A 17,207-nucleotide genomic window follows, 5' to 3' on the forward strand; every position below is an offset into this window, starting at 1 on the left:
AACGAGAGTATAATCGAACCGTCGAAACGTAGTTGGTTTCGTCTAAATCCGAGCATCGCATCTAAAAGCTAACAATAACGTTTCGAAAACCATTGTTTGACTTCGTTGTGCATCACAATCGGTTTAAAAGTAACCATTGATGTTTTATCGAAGAAAATTTCAATTTCCATGAACGTTTCTTTCTCCCTATCTGCTGTTTACCATTAAAGGGGTTAAGTATAACAATGGCGCTTTGAATTCTGTATCTCTTGTTCTAAATGTTGCGTGACAAAGACATTAATATTATTACTCGCTCTTCGTTTGTCAATCGTTTGGAACATTTTTCAATGTGAATGTTGGAAAAGTAGAGCGGATAGTAAGATACTTAAATAAATATTATTTTTATTAAATGCTCGTTAAATACTGGAAATTATGTTATATTCTTTACTTCAGTTTCGTTTTGATTGATAAAATGAAAGTCAACCGCGGCCGGCAACATTGAAATTTATGGCAACGAAGAGCATAGAACGCGAACGGTCAAGACGGTTCAGTATTCGTAATAAAGTGTGTCAATGTCAAACAGTAGCGCATTATACTTTCGTGGGGCCCAAAGCAATATCGTATTTAGGGGTCCCATTTAAAGAAAAAGTCGAATAAAGTATATTTTTAACATGAATGTCATTCTCTTACAACAACGAACAAATTACATAATATAAAGTAAAAGTCTAATTTAATAAGTAGCTTTGCTACTTGCGTAGACTCTGTGTACTAAGTTTTGTGAAACCGGAAGTGCTCGCGGGCTTAAAAAGAAGCGACCTAAGATTGCTACTGGGGAACAGTCAGAAATTACTGTTTTGGCTGCAGTAGCGAACGATCCTCGGATAAGTTATCGACAAACTGATATATTTCTGATAATCCTAAGTATTTGGCGAATAGTTCGATGTCATACATTTCATCAGTTCCATGTTTCTTTGCATCTTCATGGTACCAATTTTAAGAATTGCAACGATCACAATAGATGTTTTTTCATGGTGTTCTTTTTACCGACAAATCAACTTTTACCAACCAACGTATCGTATTTTTGCAAACTACATTGGGCCATTTTGTATCGATTGCATCTTGAAAATGAGCAAATGACTGCTCGATTACCAGGAGCTATTAAAAGAAATTCCTTTAATCGCTTAACGTACAGCGACGTAACAAAAAGATTCTATACCGTGCTGAACTCGAGTAAAGAAATTTTCTTCGTACATTATGTTTTCGAAATGTTAATTTCGGGTGTTCTAGGCAAACGCCTTATTTGCCTCCAGTATCTCGTGGTCCCTTCGAGACCGATTTGTTTCTCAACCGCGTGTATATCTCAAACGATCACAGAATTCTTATGTTTCTGTCGTGACTCCGCGTGGGAGAACATGGCTGCATGACGTCACCTTTGTGGGGGTTTGGTGATCGATAAACCGCGTCACAATGGTCCCTAATATGGATCGGGCACGCGTTCATTACACAGCAAACTGCCACTACACAATGTGTCGCTTCTTTTCTGTTGGGAGTTTTTCTCCGAACAATGGTGATCGCAATTTATAAATATCATTCGAAACAATAAATTGGTTAAACGCAGAACACACTTGTTGCAATAAGTAGCCTCATATTTCATTCTCTGAGAATGAATGCTAATTACAAATACGAAACTGACTCATCCGTGGTGATCGATTCATATTTTTATAATTAGAATTCTTATTACCGAAATTGGTCATCCAAGAATTGTACTCACAAATAGTAGTTCCCGCCCACAAAACTGTAAGGCTGTCGATACGTCACTAAGTAAAGTTTCGACAAAATTTAAAAATTTCAAATCGTTCTAAAAAAATTATTTTCGGTTGCAGGGGTCAATTTCAATCATTTTTGGTGAATAGACATACCCCCGAAATCCTACGCACTTTCGAGAAAAAAATTCTTTTCCGAAAATATAATGTGTGATTAGAAATGTTGCCCTGTGCATATGTTTAAAATATCATAACTTCTGAACGAATTGGTGGATTTTAAAGTTTTAAAATTCAAACAATACGTACTAATGGTACTCTAGAAAAAATACATTGGATGTAAGGTCTACTTGTATACACATAGTTCAATCAACAAATTGGTATTCTTGATTTTCGTCTTATTTTGGCCTCTAGAATCTCCCATTAAAATTTTTACCCAAGGCGGCCGAACACTCTGTATGTAGCGGGGTATGTCGAAGAAAACAACTAAACTGAGGCTGTGGAAAAGATAGTAGACTCCTCGCTACGCGCCACCAACTATTAATAGCTGACGAAGTTCGAGAGAGCCATAGTATCCGAGGCCAGATTCGACCGAAGGAATTCTTTAACCATTCGACCCTTTCGACCGTCATTCTTCGACGATTCAATGTCGAGGGTACGATCCGGAGCAACGTGATTTCTTGACCTTCCTCCGCGCCAACTTCCTTCGTAGATTAAACCAGAGAACAATGAAATTGTCCAATTACCTATTTCGCCCGCAAAACGACCGATCCAAAAAACAAATTTACTACAACAGAATCCGAGAAATACGGTGCTTCTGGATTGAACTTAAAAGCTCTCGATAGCCATTCATGGACGAAATAATAACAGTGATTTTAAATGCTTTACCTCGAATGTACGTTACTGTACGAAAATGATGTAAGCAACGAAAACGAGGCGAATGTAGTTCAGTTTGTGAGAAATGAAAGTAGGTGTTGATGCACGACGGGGCTGTAAAAAGTGATTTCATTCAATGTTTCGCTACCAAGCAGACAATGAGCACTTAATAGCCATTTGTACTTGGCTTACTTAGAACGATTGAATGAGGAGTACGTCGCTGTCGTCGTACGACGACTTCGCATCGCTACCACTGACTTGAGTACAAATGGAGTTGAGGTTAACGCGCCGTGATGTCACTGCTTGATATGAGCCGATTATTATGAAAGTGGCTTAAGTCACGAAACCAACAAATGTCAGACTTTTCACGTTCGTTTAGATTTATATATATTTTTCTACCAGTGCTCTATTTACTTTCTCTTACACCTATCTTTCAAATATGGAGACGCGTAGTTTCTAACGTTTTCTACGCCGAGAAAACAGCCTTAATTCAGTTTGTACCCGTAAAAGTTAAACTACGTAGATCTAAAATAACTAATTGATATTAAGTTTCGTATTTATATAACGTTTTCGTGACTCCGTGATGATTATCACCGAATTTTCAGCTACTTTTCTGCAAACATGTGAAACACGATACCAACCGGTTTGTTGTAACATTCGCGGTACGTGGGTTTGCAACACGATCCGGTTGCAACTACTTATAGCCTTTGTATGCACGTGTACTTGGTACATAAATGAAATACCTCGAATAGGTTTTCAATGTCTAACCTGGTCACTTGTTCGGTCATATTTTAGCGGTTTATGTATAAATAATGTTTATCACGCATAGATATATACTTGGATCGTGCCAGACATCCAAGATTTATATTTGTTAACGAGAAACGAAAGACAAGGAGTATATGTATATCAAAAGAAAAAAAAAATGAAAAGAATTTCCTTAGAATCCGGTTGTATACGATATAAAGTTTATATTATTACAATACAAACAAAACACTCGAGTCGAGAACTGTACTATCTGTGATGCTTAATATCGGTTGGTTATCGTCCTTTGCATTTCAACGCGCGTGAAAAAATGCCATCATTCGCAAGTTAATATAGCAATGACCAATATTACTGCCACGAATAAACTGTTAATACGTAACTCGATGACAAATGACCGTGTTATATCGAACCGATTGTGCAAGTACCATACTTTTATAATTCGCTTTACTTAGTACAAAGTGACACTGTACTCTGTACGTTGTGATGCTAAGTGCCAACAAGGAAATAAATGTTAATTGACTCTCTATTACTTTTATTTAATAAAAAATCCTACTCATCGGTAATATTAATAATACCTTATGATATAGTGTTATCATATTAACCCTGCAACATCTTATCGTCTTGGAATATTTTTTTCCTGTAATATTATGTTGCTTTCGGACATCGAGCGAGAGATTGTTTCATCAGGCCTAAAGAAAGCACCACGATGATGGTCAATATACTCGTATTGAATAAAGGAGGGAAGAGTTCCATTTGAATTGCCGTCACTTGACGCGCTACTTGATTACTCTTAAGTCCCCCTTGCGTTTACCGTCGGTACTAAATTAACGTCTCCTGAGGTCTGTCAACAATCATGAAGACACGCGTGAAAAACGTTTCTGACAGAAAGCGCTCGAGCAATGCTACCGAAAAAGATCAGAAAAATGGGAAGAAACCGTTCAACAAAAAGAATTACAGGGCACAAAAATACAGTAACAAATACAAAAGTACGTTTGAAACTGTACGAGTAACGTAACTTGCATATAGGTTAGGTCTAAACGTTGCTCGATATTACGTTGCTACGCGGTCGTAGCACGAGCCTTTGAATTGTATTATTTGTTGGCAGTCGATCAGTGGCAGGAACGTAGGAAGAAGGCAATTTTACGAGATTATTACAAAGAGGTTGACAAAAGCCGACGTCAGAATCTGAAGAAACCAGTTTCATTGGAAGACAGTAACCAAAATGAAAAGGATAAGTATGTATACCGATTTTGTATTTCGCACAGATAACGGTAACGATTGACGTAATTGAGTTTCTTTTTTAAAGGATGCAACCAAAAAAGGTGAGCCCATTTCATAAAGCTAAAAAGGAATTCTTGCGCAAGAAGGATGATAAAAGAAAAAAACAGGAGCAAATGGAACATATAAAATCAGAACAAAAAGAGGCACTTAAAAAGTATAAAGAAAAGAAAATGCAAACATTTAGGAAACTTTCAATGAGGACAAAGAAGGGGCAACCCGTGATGAAGGGCAGATTGGAATTGTTACTGGAGAAGATACAGCAACAAGTATCTAACTGATACTTAGGAAGAATGTGACACAATTTATGTTAATAAATCTTGTTCAATGTACATAGACTGGCAAAGATATTCAATAAAGTATGTTTTTTTTCTGAAATAAATGTCAATTCACGTTGAAATACACTTGCATGAAAAAAATTCTGAAATTGGATAGCTTAACCTCTTTAATTTCTAATATGTTCACTGCCATGCCCGTGTTATTTTACAGCGTTGCTAATTACAATAGCGTTATTCACAATTTTGCAAGTATTAATGTTCTATCGTAAACAATATTGCAACACGTAAGTGTAAAGTGCCGATCACCAGTAACCACTATGGCAGTCAACATATCAAAGATCATTGATGCATCGAATATATAAGTCAATTAGAACGTCTACGGTTTACCTATTAATCGATACACTGGCGAGTCGATGTATTCGATAATCCGCTAAAATTCGAGCGATGAACTCTAAACATTTTCTCCTAAAGCGGAACGAATAATCATGGGCACGGTAATCGTAAAAAGAACTTAAACGATCGATGAAGATTTTCCTCGATTCGAAATACGAATTTGCCTGCGCAATGCATAAAGCGCAAGCGCAATGGCATTTGACGGGCAGCCGTCAGCTAGTCAGCGGTTGCAAATGGCGACAGCCACGAAATCTCTGGCACCGACTCGCGAATAGTTTCACGCCTACCGAGTGCTGCGTGACCGAGCCGTGCGTGAACGTTACCCTAACCCAGATCGGTATGTACTTAAAACTGATCCGATAATCTGCGCGCACAGCGGGATAACCTCTTTCCTTTAAAAACGTAGTCGCGCTAAGTTGCGCTCTCCTTCCGAGTGCGACGGCCCGTCGGGTGACAAAAAGCCATCGTACGACCTGTCTCTCCTCTTCGAAATATTCCTTTTGCCTGCTCGATCGATGCATCGTGATCCTCGAGCAATCTCTCGGCGAGCGTTACCGCGATTCGCGGACCGTACGGTCCTGAAAATAGTCTGGTAACGGGTGCCGCTATTAGCGTTTGCACGGTACTGCTGTCAAAAAGTGTTTGGCTAGCAGAATCTAGGACGCGGTACCGGCTTAATCGCTCGATTTTCCTTTCGAGCGTTCGAATACTCTGCTCCAATTCGTGCCGCCTTGCCCTTTTAATCTCTACCTTTGCTCCAACGTGCTGGTTCTACTGGCTGGTATTATACACCAGTTAACTGTACCAAACGGTTTTTCGGAGTTACTCCGAGGACCGTAGGGCTCGTCGACTCGAGTACACTTAATCAACGAGTATCATTCGGTTCTTTTTCTTGAACCTCCCCCTGTACATCGGCCGCGTGTCATTAAATAACGATGTACAACCGCTGACGGAATAACGTACGCGAGTGCTTGCAATTAAAAACTTCAATGGACCTGATATATTGAACCGAGCATTTCAAAATATTTTTGTAACCACAATCAAAGTAGACTATCAAGTGTAAATTTACAAAATTTCAAGAAGAATTTAATAACATAAAGGACAAATATAAAGCATTCGTTTAAATATCAACAGCAAGTGTTTAGTGAGAGTATAGAAAATGATCTTACATATTTCTTATACAAATGCCCAAAAGATTAGAGCATTCATTTGATCCGTAAATATGTACGTAAGTACCTTTAAAACTATTTTATTTTACAGGTGGTTTTGAGAAGATCCAGACAAAATGCCGGCTGTGAGAGGAGATGGCATGCGTGGGCTAGCAGTGTTCATTTCTGATATTAGAAATTGTGAGTTCAATAATTTTTGTTCTTATTATTTGCAATTTTGCTCATTATATTTCAAGAGTCTACCACATTATATCCCATGATTTAATTGTAGCATTCATGCATATCTTGTTATAATATTAGATAACAAGGAACACGAGTTAGCCTTTGGATTGTTGAAATTATGACCCATGTTCCATCCGTTAAGAGATACGATGCCATTGAAACTAACGTGACATGCAAAGTATTTAAAGCAGACAAGAGTAGGAGAAAGGGGGCGGAGTTCTGATATAGGCATATCTTTCTGATATAGCTTGTCTTTCAAACACCAATATGTAATATTTGGCATAATGTAATAAATGTCTGTTAAAAGTAACACTGAATTTTTTTGAAAAATTTTTATGAAGATGAATAAATTGTAAAATAATGATAGATATATTATAATTATTTAGTATTTCTGTAATCTAATACCCTAAATAATTCATAAAACATGGAATATAATACTGATATAGAACAAATCAATACATGCAAACTTTGATGCTGATCCAAGTGGCAAGCAGCCATTATACTTTTCTATAAAAATTATGACAAATGCATACTTGTATATGGCATATATGTAAATGTATAATTGTATATATTGTACCTACAAATACTATGTACTGTCTGTGATTTCATACCTTATTTATAGCAATAATTTTCTAAGCTTATAGTCCAATTTTGTCTTTGTAATTGCATAATAAAAGGAAAAACAAATTATACAATGCAAAACAATAACAGATTTAAAATAGGATAAATATTCGTATAATATTTGCATATTAATTGATTAAATATGTAAATATTAATTTTGTCAGGCAAAAGTAAAGAAGCAGAAATCAAAAGAATAAATAAAGAGTTGGCAAATATTCGTAGTAAATTTAAAGGAGATAAACCACTTGATGGTTACCAAAAAAAGAAATACGTTTGCAAGCTCCTTTTTATTTTTCTGCTTGGTCATGACATTGACTTTGGACATATGGAGGCTGTCAATCTCCTTTCATCTAATAAGTACTCAGAAAAACAGATTGTAAGTATCACATCCCGAGAAAAAAATTTAGTACATTGAATCGAAGTATTTAAAATTTTTACGAAAAAATTCTACGAAAAATTGAACACAAATGTATAAATATTTTATATATTTTAGGGTTACCTTTTCATATCGGTATTAGTAAATACAAATAGCGATCTCATTAAGCTCATAATTCAAAGTATAAAAAATGATCTTGTATCGCGTAATCCGATTCACGTAAATCTTGCGTTGCAATGTATTGCCAATATTGGCAGCAAGGAAATGGCAGAGGCTTTTGGTAATGAAATACCAAAACTACTTGTTTCTGGGTAGGTTGACGTAGTAAATATTTAGTTATAGTTTCTGTGGAAATAGATTATTGAAATTTTCAATAATTTTTATATTCCAGAGATACTATGGATGTAGTAAAACAAAGCGCAGCACTATGCTTATTACGATTATTGCGTACCGCGCCCGATGTTGTTCCCGGTGGAGAATGGACTTCGCGTATAGTCCATTTATTAAACGATCAACATCTTGGTGTTGTAACTGCAGCAGCATCTTTAATTGATGCTCTCGTAAAAAGAAATCCAGACGAATACAAGGGATGCGTTAGCCTAGCGGTTTCAAGATTAAGCAGGGTATGGTATAATTTGATAGAGATGCCTGTAGATAGATAATTCTTCGATATCTTTTTTATCTCGTTAGATTGTGACATCAAGTTACACGGATTTACAAGATTATACTTATTACTTTGTGCCAGCACCATGGCTATCTGTAAAATTACTAAGATTACTACAGAATTATACTCCACCTGGTAAACTATCTGGATTTCGTTTAAATAATAAGGAACCTAAATTGAAACGAGAATAATGAATTTCAATTATATTAAAGCTAACAAAATGTTACTCATTGGAAAAATACAAGTTTTAATGGTTTTCTGTTTAGGTCCCTATATACGATAATTTTACTAAACAAAGTATCTCTATTTTAATCCTAAACTTTTAATAGCCGAAGATCCAGGTGTAAAAGGCAGATTAAACGAATGCTTAGAAACTATATTAAACAAAGCTCAAGAACCGCCGAAATCGAAGAAAGTGCAGCATTCGAATGCGAAGAATGCTGTATTGTTTGAGGCCATTAGTTTAATTATTCACAACGATAGCGAACTGCCTTTATCGGTTAGAGCGTGTAATCAACTTGGCCAATTTCTATCGAATCGCGAGACCAATTTGCGTTATTTGGCTCTTGAATCCATGTGCCACCTAGCCACGTCAGAACTCTCGCACGAAGCAGTAAAGAAACATCAAGAGGTTGTCATTCTTTCTATGAAAATGGAGAAAGATGTGTCTGTAAGACAACAGGCTGTGGACCTTTTGTATGCAATGTGTGATAAAACCAATGCGGAAGAAATAGTACAAGAAATGTTGAATTACCTCGAAACTGCTGACTACTCTATTAGAGAAGAGATGGTTCTGAAGGTCGCGATTCTGGCCGAAAAGTATGCTACCGATTATACTTGGTATGTCGATGTTATTCTAAATCTCATCAGGATAGCTGGTGACTACGTTTCGGAAGAAGTTTGGTACAGAGTTATTCAGATCGTTATCAACAGAGAGGATGTACAAGGGTACGCGGCGAAAACGGTTTTCGAGGTATATAATACGGATTTAATTACCGAATCGAACATCGATTGAATTTTGATGACCATAAAACATGTTTACGATATTTACTAGGCCTTACAAGCACCAGCCTGTCATGAAAATATGGTAAAAGTCGGTGGTTATATACTTGGGGAGTTTGGAAACCTCATCGCTGGCGATCAACGTTCCTCGCCAGCTGTTCAGTTTCAGTTACTACATTCCAAAGTAAGTTCTCTAGTCTTGTCTCTCTTCAAACAATCGTATTTAATACGTTAACGCGATTTTGTTTCCTTTCCAGTATCACTTATGTTCCCCAATGACTCGAGCGTTATTATTATCCACGTATATCAAATTTGTTAATCTATTCTCTGAAATGAGAAGCCAAATTCAAGATGTTTTCAGACAACACAATAACTTACGAAGCGCTGATGCAGAATTACAGCAGAGGGCTTCCGAGTATCTTCAATTGAGTATTATCGCATCTAACGACGTTTTGGTAAGTATCAATACGACGATCATTATAGACACTCAAAGATCAATACTATCGATAATGCTTTTGGCCTTTTTATAGGCTACTGTTTTGGAAGAAATGCCTGCATTCCCCGAAAGAGAATCATCCATTCTCGCAGTTTTGAAAAAGAAAAAACCAGGCCGAGTGCCAGAGAATGAAATCAGAGAAAGTAAGAGTCCTGCGCCAAATACTAATCACCATCCGGAAGTACCTGTTATCGCGGCAGCAGTCGTTAATAATACATCGGCAGATTTATTGGGCCTTTCTACACCGCCATCTTCTCAACCAACTAGCAACACGGGAGTTCTTCTCGATGTATTAGGAGATATTTACAATATGACGAATAAAGTCGGTGCTACGAACGGTGCCCAAAATACATATAATCCTAAAAAGTAAGATATCTTTCAAAATCCTTGATTCCGAAATGTTTAGTAATCACTCTAATACTCGTGTTTCTAATGTTTGAATTCTAAATTTTTCAGGTTCGTTTGCAAGAACAACGGTGTTCTATTTGAGAATGATTTGATCCAAATCGGAGTTAAATCCGAATTTCGACAAAATTTGGGACGCGTTGGTCTTTTCTACGGGAACAAAACTCAGTACGCTCTTCATAGTTTCCAAACTCAGCTTTCTTGGTCGGAAGAAAATCAAGCGAAGCTAGCTGTACAAGTGAAACCAGTTGATCCTGTGTTGGAAGCCGGTGCTCAGATTCAACAAATGATCAACGCAGAGTGTATTGACGATTATAACGGTATGACGAAACAAGTTACATAACATTCTAAGAACGACTGAACAAGTGTCGTTCAATTAAATGTTAGAAAGATATCATTGGTTTGTTTTTCTCTGTACAGACGCGCCGAGTATGATCATCTCGTTTATTTATAATAACGTGCCACAGAAAATAACGATGAAGTTACCGTTAACGATCAACAAGTTCTTCGAGCCCACAGAAATGAATGAAGAGTCATTTTTCGCGCGGTGGAAAAACCTTGGGGGGTATGTAAATATTTATAAAACAAATATCCTCCTTTCCATTTCTTTTTTTCATAATCGACATTTAGCCGTGTATATTCGGAAAACTTTCACAGCAGCCTGGGATATATACGTGCTATTCCAACAAAAGTTATCAATTAAATTGAGTCAATGTAGTCGTGTCTATATTTCCTAACTGAATAGTTCTAACTTCCTAATCTTATTAACGCTACATTCACGGACGTCGATTGCACACATTTTCATTGAAACGTTGCAATGATAATAGGAACGTTGTTCTTTCAGAGCAAATCAACAGCGTTCGCAAAAAATTTTCAAAGCGCAGCAACCGATGGATCTTGCGCAAGTTCGCACGAAATTGCAAGGATTCGGAATGCAATTGCTCGACAGTATCGATCCGAATCCCGATAATTTCGTATGCGCGGGTATAGTGCATATGAGGGCGCAACAAGTAGGGTGCTTGTTACGTTTGGAACCTAATAAACAAGCGCAGGTAATTTTGTAACAGTGTGAATTTGTTTAGAAGACATACGGTTGCAAATTGGTGATTAATCGTACTTCGTTCGTAGATGTTTCGTTTAACGGTACGTTCGAGTAAGGAATCAATGTCGGTAGAGATCTGTGACCTGCTGGTGGACCAATTTTAAACGGCCTAGCAGGCGTGAAATTAATCTAAGATACATCAAAAACGCCGTGGGAAGACATATCGTGATCATGAAAGGATGTCGTCTCTCGACGTTCAGAAAGATACTGATGATTATTTGTTAAGAAGTATTCGTTGTACCCAAGCTTACGCTCACAGCGCGGTCGTGAGAACTGAATCCTTGCGTAGGCGGAGCGTTGTTATCACGTATAATCCATAAAAAGCATGGCATAGAATTGCCGAAACACACAATCAAGATTACCGCGTATAATTGTGTATAATTGTTGCATATAATTGCATGCATGGAAAACGAAACAAAAATAGCAAAATCCAGACGACATGTACGATGACTATGATGGACAATATTAAGTCCACGAGCAAAGGTAACAAGCATAGACATTACCTTTGTTTGTATGTTATTTTTTCTTTTTCATTTAACGCGTGTCTTTAGCAAAAATTATAATTCGTAACTTATTCAAATAACGTATAGATGGTTTTGCCACGAGCAGTAGCAAAAAAACGTTCAGGTCCAACATCGCGATCAGGTTAATAGCATACATGTTTTATAGAAGATTTTATAGCCAATTAATTTTCCCGCTATCGGATGTTTTTCGATAAGTTCATATATTTCGAGTTAACGGCCCGCGCGTTTACGCTTCTCGTGGTACGTTCCCATCTATGCCTTTTTAGCTCTTCTTTTTTGTTCGAGCACACGATCTTTTTTGGTTCGTATCAACTTTCATTTTGAGATTATAATCATTGTTGCGTGAGCGAGAGTAAATTTGGGCACGATGACAGTAGCTGTATGATATTAGTTGTTTATCGTAGATTTCCTTGTATTTAACGGAGCTCAAAATTTCTCTTGTAATTAGTAGGTTCGACATCATTCGCTCCCGTCCCGATCCCTCGTTCCGCTTGCTCCCCTAGAGATTTTTCTTTTACCTCAAACGTTGATGTATAAAAAATCCATGGCTGGTCACATTCTTTGGCTCGCAGAGAAAAGAGCGATCGAGTTCAAGCGAGAGGTGAACGAACCAAGAATTTGTTAGATGAAACTTTTTCTAATCGTCTTTAACGAGTCTTGTGTGAGATGTATATTTCAGTAGTATATCTTGTACAGATGATATTCGCGAATGCGTTGATGATTAATTATGTTCCCGTGAGTGCTGACGAAGGAAAAAAAGAAAAAATAGAGCAGCTTTGAGCGACATTCGAACCGCGTTTAAATCGCGACCCATGCTTCGATTACGCCTGTCTGTCTTTGTTATGGAAATTGTAAAGCTCTAATTGAATTGTACATAAGAAATCCCGTTAATTAAATGTGCTGATAAAGAGCCATTGCACGAGACACAGAATCCAGTACTTGCTGGCACGAGGATCTACAATATCATCGTCTCTTCCTGCTGTTTCATTTGTATTTCTTTATCATGCGAACACGAGATGTATATTTTTTTATGTTCGTATAGTATAAATTTATATTCGAAACCTTTCTCCTTATTCCAACTGTAATTTCTTTGCCATCTCTTCTTTTTTTTTTAACCATTCGTTAACGATGTATTATTTACATCAGCATGAATTGACAATTTAGCATAACTTTAGGGAGATCTGTACGAGGAACACATTATTAGAATGCTAATGTCGCTTCGACTGGAATTTTTGGCGTTATGGAATTTAGAAAATTTAAAGATGTTTTCTGATGATTCATTTAGAACTTGATATTTATCAACGCCAAAAGTTTCAATTCACAAAAGGCTTAAATACTCGACAATGTGTTCCCAAAAGAAATTCTGCATTAAAATTACACGAGTATTTTTTTTTTTTTATTCGAATTCTCGACACGACTTTTGTAAATTCAGTCGAATCACTTTCTTAGATAGTAAAGTTATCGCGTGATACTCTCTTTATTCTCAATGATATTTCATTGATGATCAATATACACTGAAAGTATACTACAAGAATTATGCAAAAAAACTGGCGATATTTAAGTAACGTTCGTCCAAAACGTTTAGTCTGTTTTTACTTAGGTAAACAAGACATTTTATATATTATAAAAAAAAAAACAAACATTCCTAACTTAAAGTGGTGTGAACGGAAAAAATCGATAGTCATAGAAATATTTTGTATGTAACTGGGTTAAATGATTTTGAAATTTTTCCCTTTTTCTTTTAATTTAAACGACTTATGAATTAAGTTCTCTCATATGCTTTCCTATCGATAAATATATATTTAAATTACTGCTTTGCATTGGTTTTACTTGCTTTTTGTATATATATATATGGTAGAATATACTTCGATATTCCCAATTCTCAAACAAGAGACCACTCTGCAAATAAACAATAATGTAAATATAATTAATAATCGAGAACGAGCTCTCGAACACAATGAATCGCCCCAGTCATGGATTTGGTAGAATGATTTACGTTTTGGAACTTCTACTACTTTCACGCGTGTTTGTATGTACATGTTTATCATTACGGAAGCGTGAATCATGTTGTTCACTCTATTAGATTTACGTTCGAATAATTAGTACATGCCTATACAGGATGTTCTATAATTTTTCGGTCAAACTTCGGTAAAAACATTCGTCGTAGAATGATTAATTGAAAAGCTATAACAGAACTACGAGAAATACAAGAAACGATACTTGCTGTTCAAGGTCACTGTCCCTCCCACAAATTATGCTAGACACTACTGTTACTTTTACATCGGTAATGTCACGGATGAAACGCCCAAGCCACGTTTCTACATACTAAAAGATTAAAGTACTCGAAAAGAATCGCTTGTGCAAAGTGTCTCGCTATTACAAATAACGAATAACAATTTTTAAATTTGCATTCGTCACGATGAATTAACGATATGCTAATCTGTCTATTTAAGAGAACGCATGTAGTGGGGATAGTCGTTCAGTGATCTTAAGTGGCAAACGTTTCCAACCTAAATATGATACAATTACTTTTAATTGCAGAACCGCTAAAATTTGGCTGCAAAATTTTCGAACAGCCTGTATTCGTACATATAGAAGGTATTTTGGTTGAAGCTGACCTAAATATCTCCTTTGTTTTTAATGGTACGAAAATGATTCGTGGCACGATTCGAAGTAAAAGAAGTGTGCATTCTTTTTTATTGCATCTGATGGTGGATGACAAAGTACAATAGAACGCATCTGAAGCTTAACCTTCATATGCACTCTTTGAATTGTCCCATGCATGATTTTCGTATCGTTAAAAACAACGATATTTCGGTACTTCGGCTCGGATACTCTGTATAATGTAAGTTATCTAAGACTGGAATTGCAAATAGTTCTGTTGTTTTTTGATACGTGGAAAATAATCGAAGAAAATGTTCCGAGGGAGCACGTTAATAGGATAAAATTCACACTTTTCTCAAGGTCATAATCGATGACAAAATTTGAAATTTCGCCAAGTATTTTTTTAATCAAATCCATATCTTTGTCGACGTAATCCTTTCCGGAACATTCATACCATCGACAAAAATCATGGACATACTTACAAATCCAGTCTTAGACGACTCACCCTGTATACACGCGCGCGCGCAGATACATATATGCATATAAATAAAAATATATATATATATATATAATTCATATAAATATATATATTATATATAATACGAATTATTGAAAAATTGAAACGTGTGATGACACACGATTGTTAGATTATTGTGTTACGGTGTCCCTGATCAAGTGGCGATCATGACATAACAAATGAAACGCATTTGTTGCAACGCTATAGAGATTTATGCCGGTAAATCCTTTGTCGATCTCCTCTCGTTACTTTCTCAAACCACCGTGTATAGATTTAATGTAGGAATTCGATAGGAACGTAATTATGAACGAGCTCTGATACAGATTACGATCGATGGCTCTAATCGAAACTAAATTATACAGGTTCATTCTAACAAATACGGGCATGGCTCTCCTATAAGTTAACAAAAATGTTGGTAGAGTTATGCTACGTTCTAATCGTCCTGTATGCTTAACATCGATATGGCATAACCTATAAAGTTGCCCAAAGTACTGTTGGAAACTTCGGTTCAAAAGCTACCTTGTTCAGAGCCACAATCGATATGAAAATGCATTATACTCTATATAGATCTCACTACCTTTATTTGCAATTGTCCCATACTCGTTTGTATTTATTTGTGGTTCTAACGTGCAGACATAGTATAGCAGGACTCGGTGGCTTGGTGGATCGTTTCAAATCTTTTCACGAACGCGAATAAATAACTATAACTAATCCCACAAGATTGGTTTAATCTTTAAAACTTCGAAAATAATACTTTAAAAATTGAAAACTAATGTTATACTATTTTTAAAAAAACGAATGTCAGATATATGCTTTCGAAAATACGAATAATGGAAAATTCTACGAACCATGATTCGCTGAGCCATCGGCGATGGTAGTTCCTCGTTCGTCTCTGTTCAGTTTATGGCAAATGTAATTTCTCTCCATACAGCACGGCACAAAGCTAAATACAGGAAGCACCCACACGTTACGCTGTTTTGTCCGGTCATGAATCAAACAATCGAAAGTAGGGTTATCCTGTAAATAAGATTTCTACATTCAATCTTTACGCGAAATTTTCGAGTCGTTTACGAATATGTTTCTTTTTTGGGACATTGTCAACGATAGCAAGATTCACTTACGAAACTGAACTTGCAATCTTCCCCGCGAACATTCTTTTGTATTGTTCAGCACTACGTATATGTACGTTTGTAAAATGCTAATGATTTATATTATTAAACTATACATATATACAATCTCATATAAAGTGTGCCCTTTCGATCAATCGACTCAATCTGCTGTTGCTCGCGTCAGGGTTGAACAACTATTGAGTAATCGATCGATAAAAAACTGAAATATTCTACATTCGTTACCGACCGCAAATTTCGTTGGTAAAAATAATTTCTTTTTTCTGTTATTTTCTATGTTAGTATAGATAATAGTTTAATAGTAAAGAATACAAATTATCGTTTATAATTTGTCGACCAGTGTTGTTCAATGAAAAATTTTGTACAGTTTTGGAAGTATTAAGTAGTCACATATCGGATTATTTATAATTATTTTTGGTATTTCAAATTTACTTCTAATTTAAAAAATATAACAAACGAAAATTGTCGAAGTATATGATGCAATAAATAATTTAGAGGTTAAAGATTACTAACGGTTATCAAATTTGAAAAATTTACCAAATTGTTATTCGTTTGGATGGTTTCGTAAATAATATTTAACTCTGGCGCGTGCAAGCTTGATAATTCACAATCAAACTTCGTTTTCTTTCATTCAGGTTTCGCAACGCATAAATTGACATCGTAAATTTAAGCTTTCGAGCATCGTGCCAAAAAAATAAAAGTAACAGTTTCTTCTGCAATTTGAAAGTATGGAAAATTCCATAGGGTCCACACTACGTGAATGAAAGAACAAATATCATGAGACTGTGCAGAGAGCGTTGTGAATTTACACGACAGTGTTCCGTGACTCATTGTGTTCGCGACCTGTCTTTGAGGGTACGTTTACACTGTTTTAATCTTTAGAGCTTTAATCGTAGGCTTGAAACTATCTTGAAAGATGGCTAGGGATTTATTTCTTTTCCCAGCCATCGTTATCGTGCGGCTTCGAATTGTCATTTTCCCCTTAAAAATTGTTCTATATCTTCTGAAGCAACGAAGATACTTAAGGTGTTCATTATAAATAGACGAGCCTG

The 17,207-nt window shown here is 36.2% G+C and overlaps 2 protein-coding genes across 4 annotated transcripts; both read left to right on the top strand.

Moving 5' to 3' along the window:
* Positions 1-3,701: 3,701 nt before the first annotated feature.
* Positions 3,702-5,048, top strand: LOC143342380 (uncharacterized). Its single transcript, XM_076766190.1, has 3 exons — positions 3,702-4,363; positions 4,483-4,612; positions 4,684-5,048. The coding sequence occupies exons 1-3, from the start codon at positions 4,231-4,233 to the stop codon at positions 4,934-4,936; spliced, it is 516 nt and encodes a 171-aa protein (XP_076622305.1). The 5' UTR covers positions 3,702-4,230; the 3' UTR covers positions 4,937-5,048.
* Positions 5,049-5,512: 464 nt separating this feature from the next.
* On the top strand, positions 5,513-12,980 carry Ap-2alpha (adaptor protein complex 2, subunit alpha). 3 transcript variants are annotated; one of them, XM_076766106.1, is made up of 14 exons: positions 5,513-5,663; positions 6,587-6,675; positions 7,503-7,714; positions 7,832-8,025; positions 8,106-8,337; positions 8,405-8,513; positions 8,708-9,351; positions 9,433-9,564; positions 9,638-9,835; positions 9,911-10,242; positions 10,333-10,601; positions 10,702-10,846; positions 11,126-11,333; positions 11,410-12,980. In XM_076766106.1, exons 2-14 carry the CDS (start codon positions 6,612-6,614, stop codon positions 11,485-11,487), a joined length of 2,817 nt encoding a protein of 938 aa, XP_076622221.1. In that variant the 5' UTR covers positions 5,513-5,663; positions 6,587-6,611; the 3' UTR covers positions 11,488-12,980. The 3 variants fall into 3 exon arrangements, with proteins under 3 accessions (XP_076622221.1, XP_076622229.1, XP_076622238.1); XM_076766114.1 differs by lacking the exon at positions 5,513-5,663 and adding an exon at positions 5,699-6,107; XM_076766123.1 differs by lacking the exon at positions 5,513-5,663 and adding an exon at positions 6,134-6,285.
* Positions 12,981-17,207: the final 4,227 nt, after the last annotated feature.

The sequence above is a fragment of the Colletes latitarsis genome, chromosome 1, assembly GCF_051014445.1.
Source record: "Colletes latitarsis isolate SP2378_abdomen chromosome 1, iyColLati1, whole genome shotgun sequence".
NCBI classification, from domain to species: domain Eukaryota; kingdom Metazoa; phylum Arthropoda; class Insecta; order Hymenoptera; family Colletidae; genus Colletes; species Colletes latitarsis.

Coding starts and splice junctions, on each gene's coding strand:
- LOC143342380 (XM_076766190.1), top strand. CDS start 4,231: ATGAAGACACGCGTGAAAAACGTTTCTGACAGAAAGCGCTCGAGCAAT. Junction 4,364..4,482: donor ATACAGTAACAAATACAAAA/GTACGTTTGAAA, acceptor ATTTGTTGGCAG/TCGATCAGTGGCAGGAACGT. Junction 4,613..4,683: donor AACCAAAATGAAAAGGATAA/GTATGTATACCG, acceptor TCTTTTTTAAAG/GATGCAACCAAAAAAGGTGA.
- Ap-2alpha (XM_076766106.1), top strand. CDS start 6,612: ATGCCGGCTGTGAGAGGAGATGGCATGCGTGGGCTAGCAGTGTTCATT. Junction 8,338..8,404: donor CGGTTTCAAGATTAAGCAGG/GTATGGTATAAT, acceptor TTATCTCGTTAG/ATTGTGACATCAAGTTACAC. Junction 8,514..8,707: donor ACAGAATTATACTCCACCTG/GTAAACTATCTG, acceptor AACTTTTAATAG/CCGAAGATCCAGGTGTAAAA.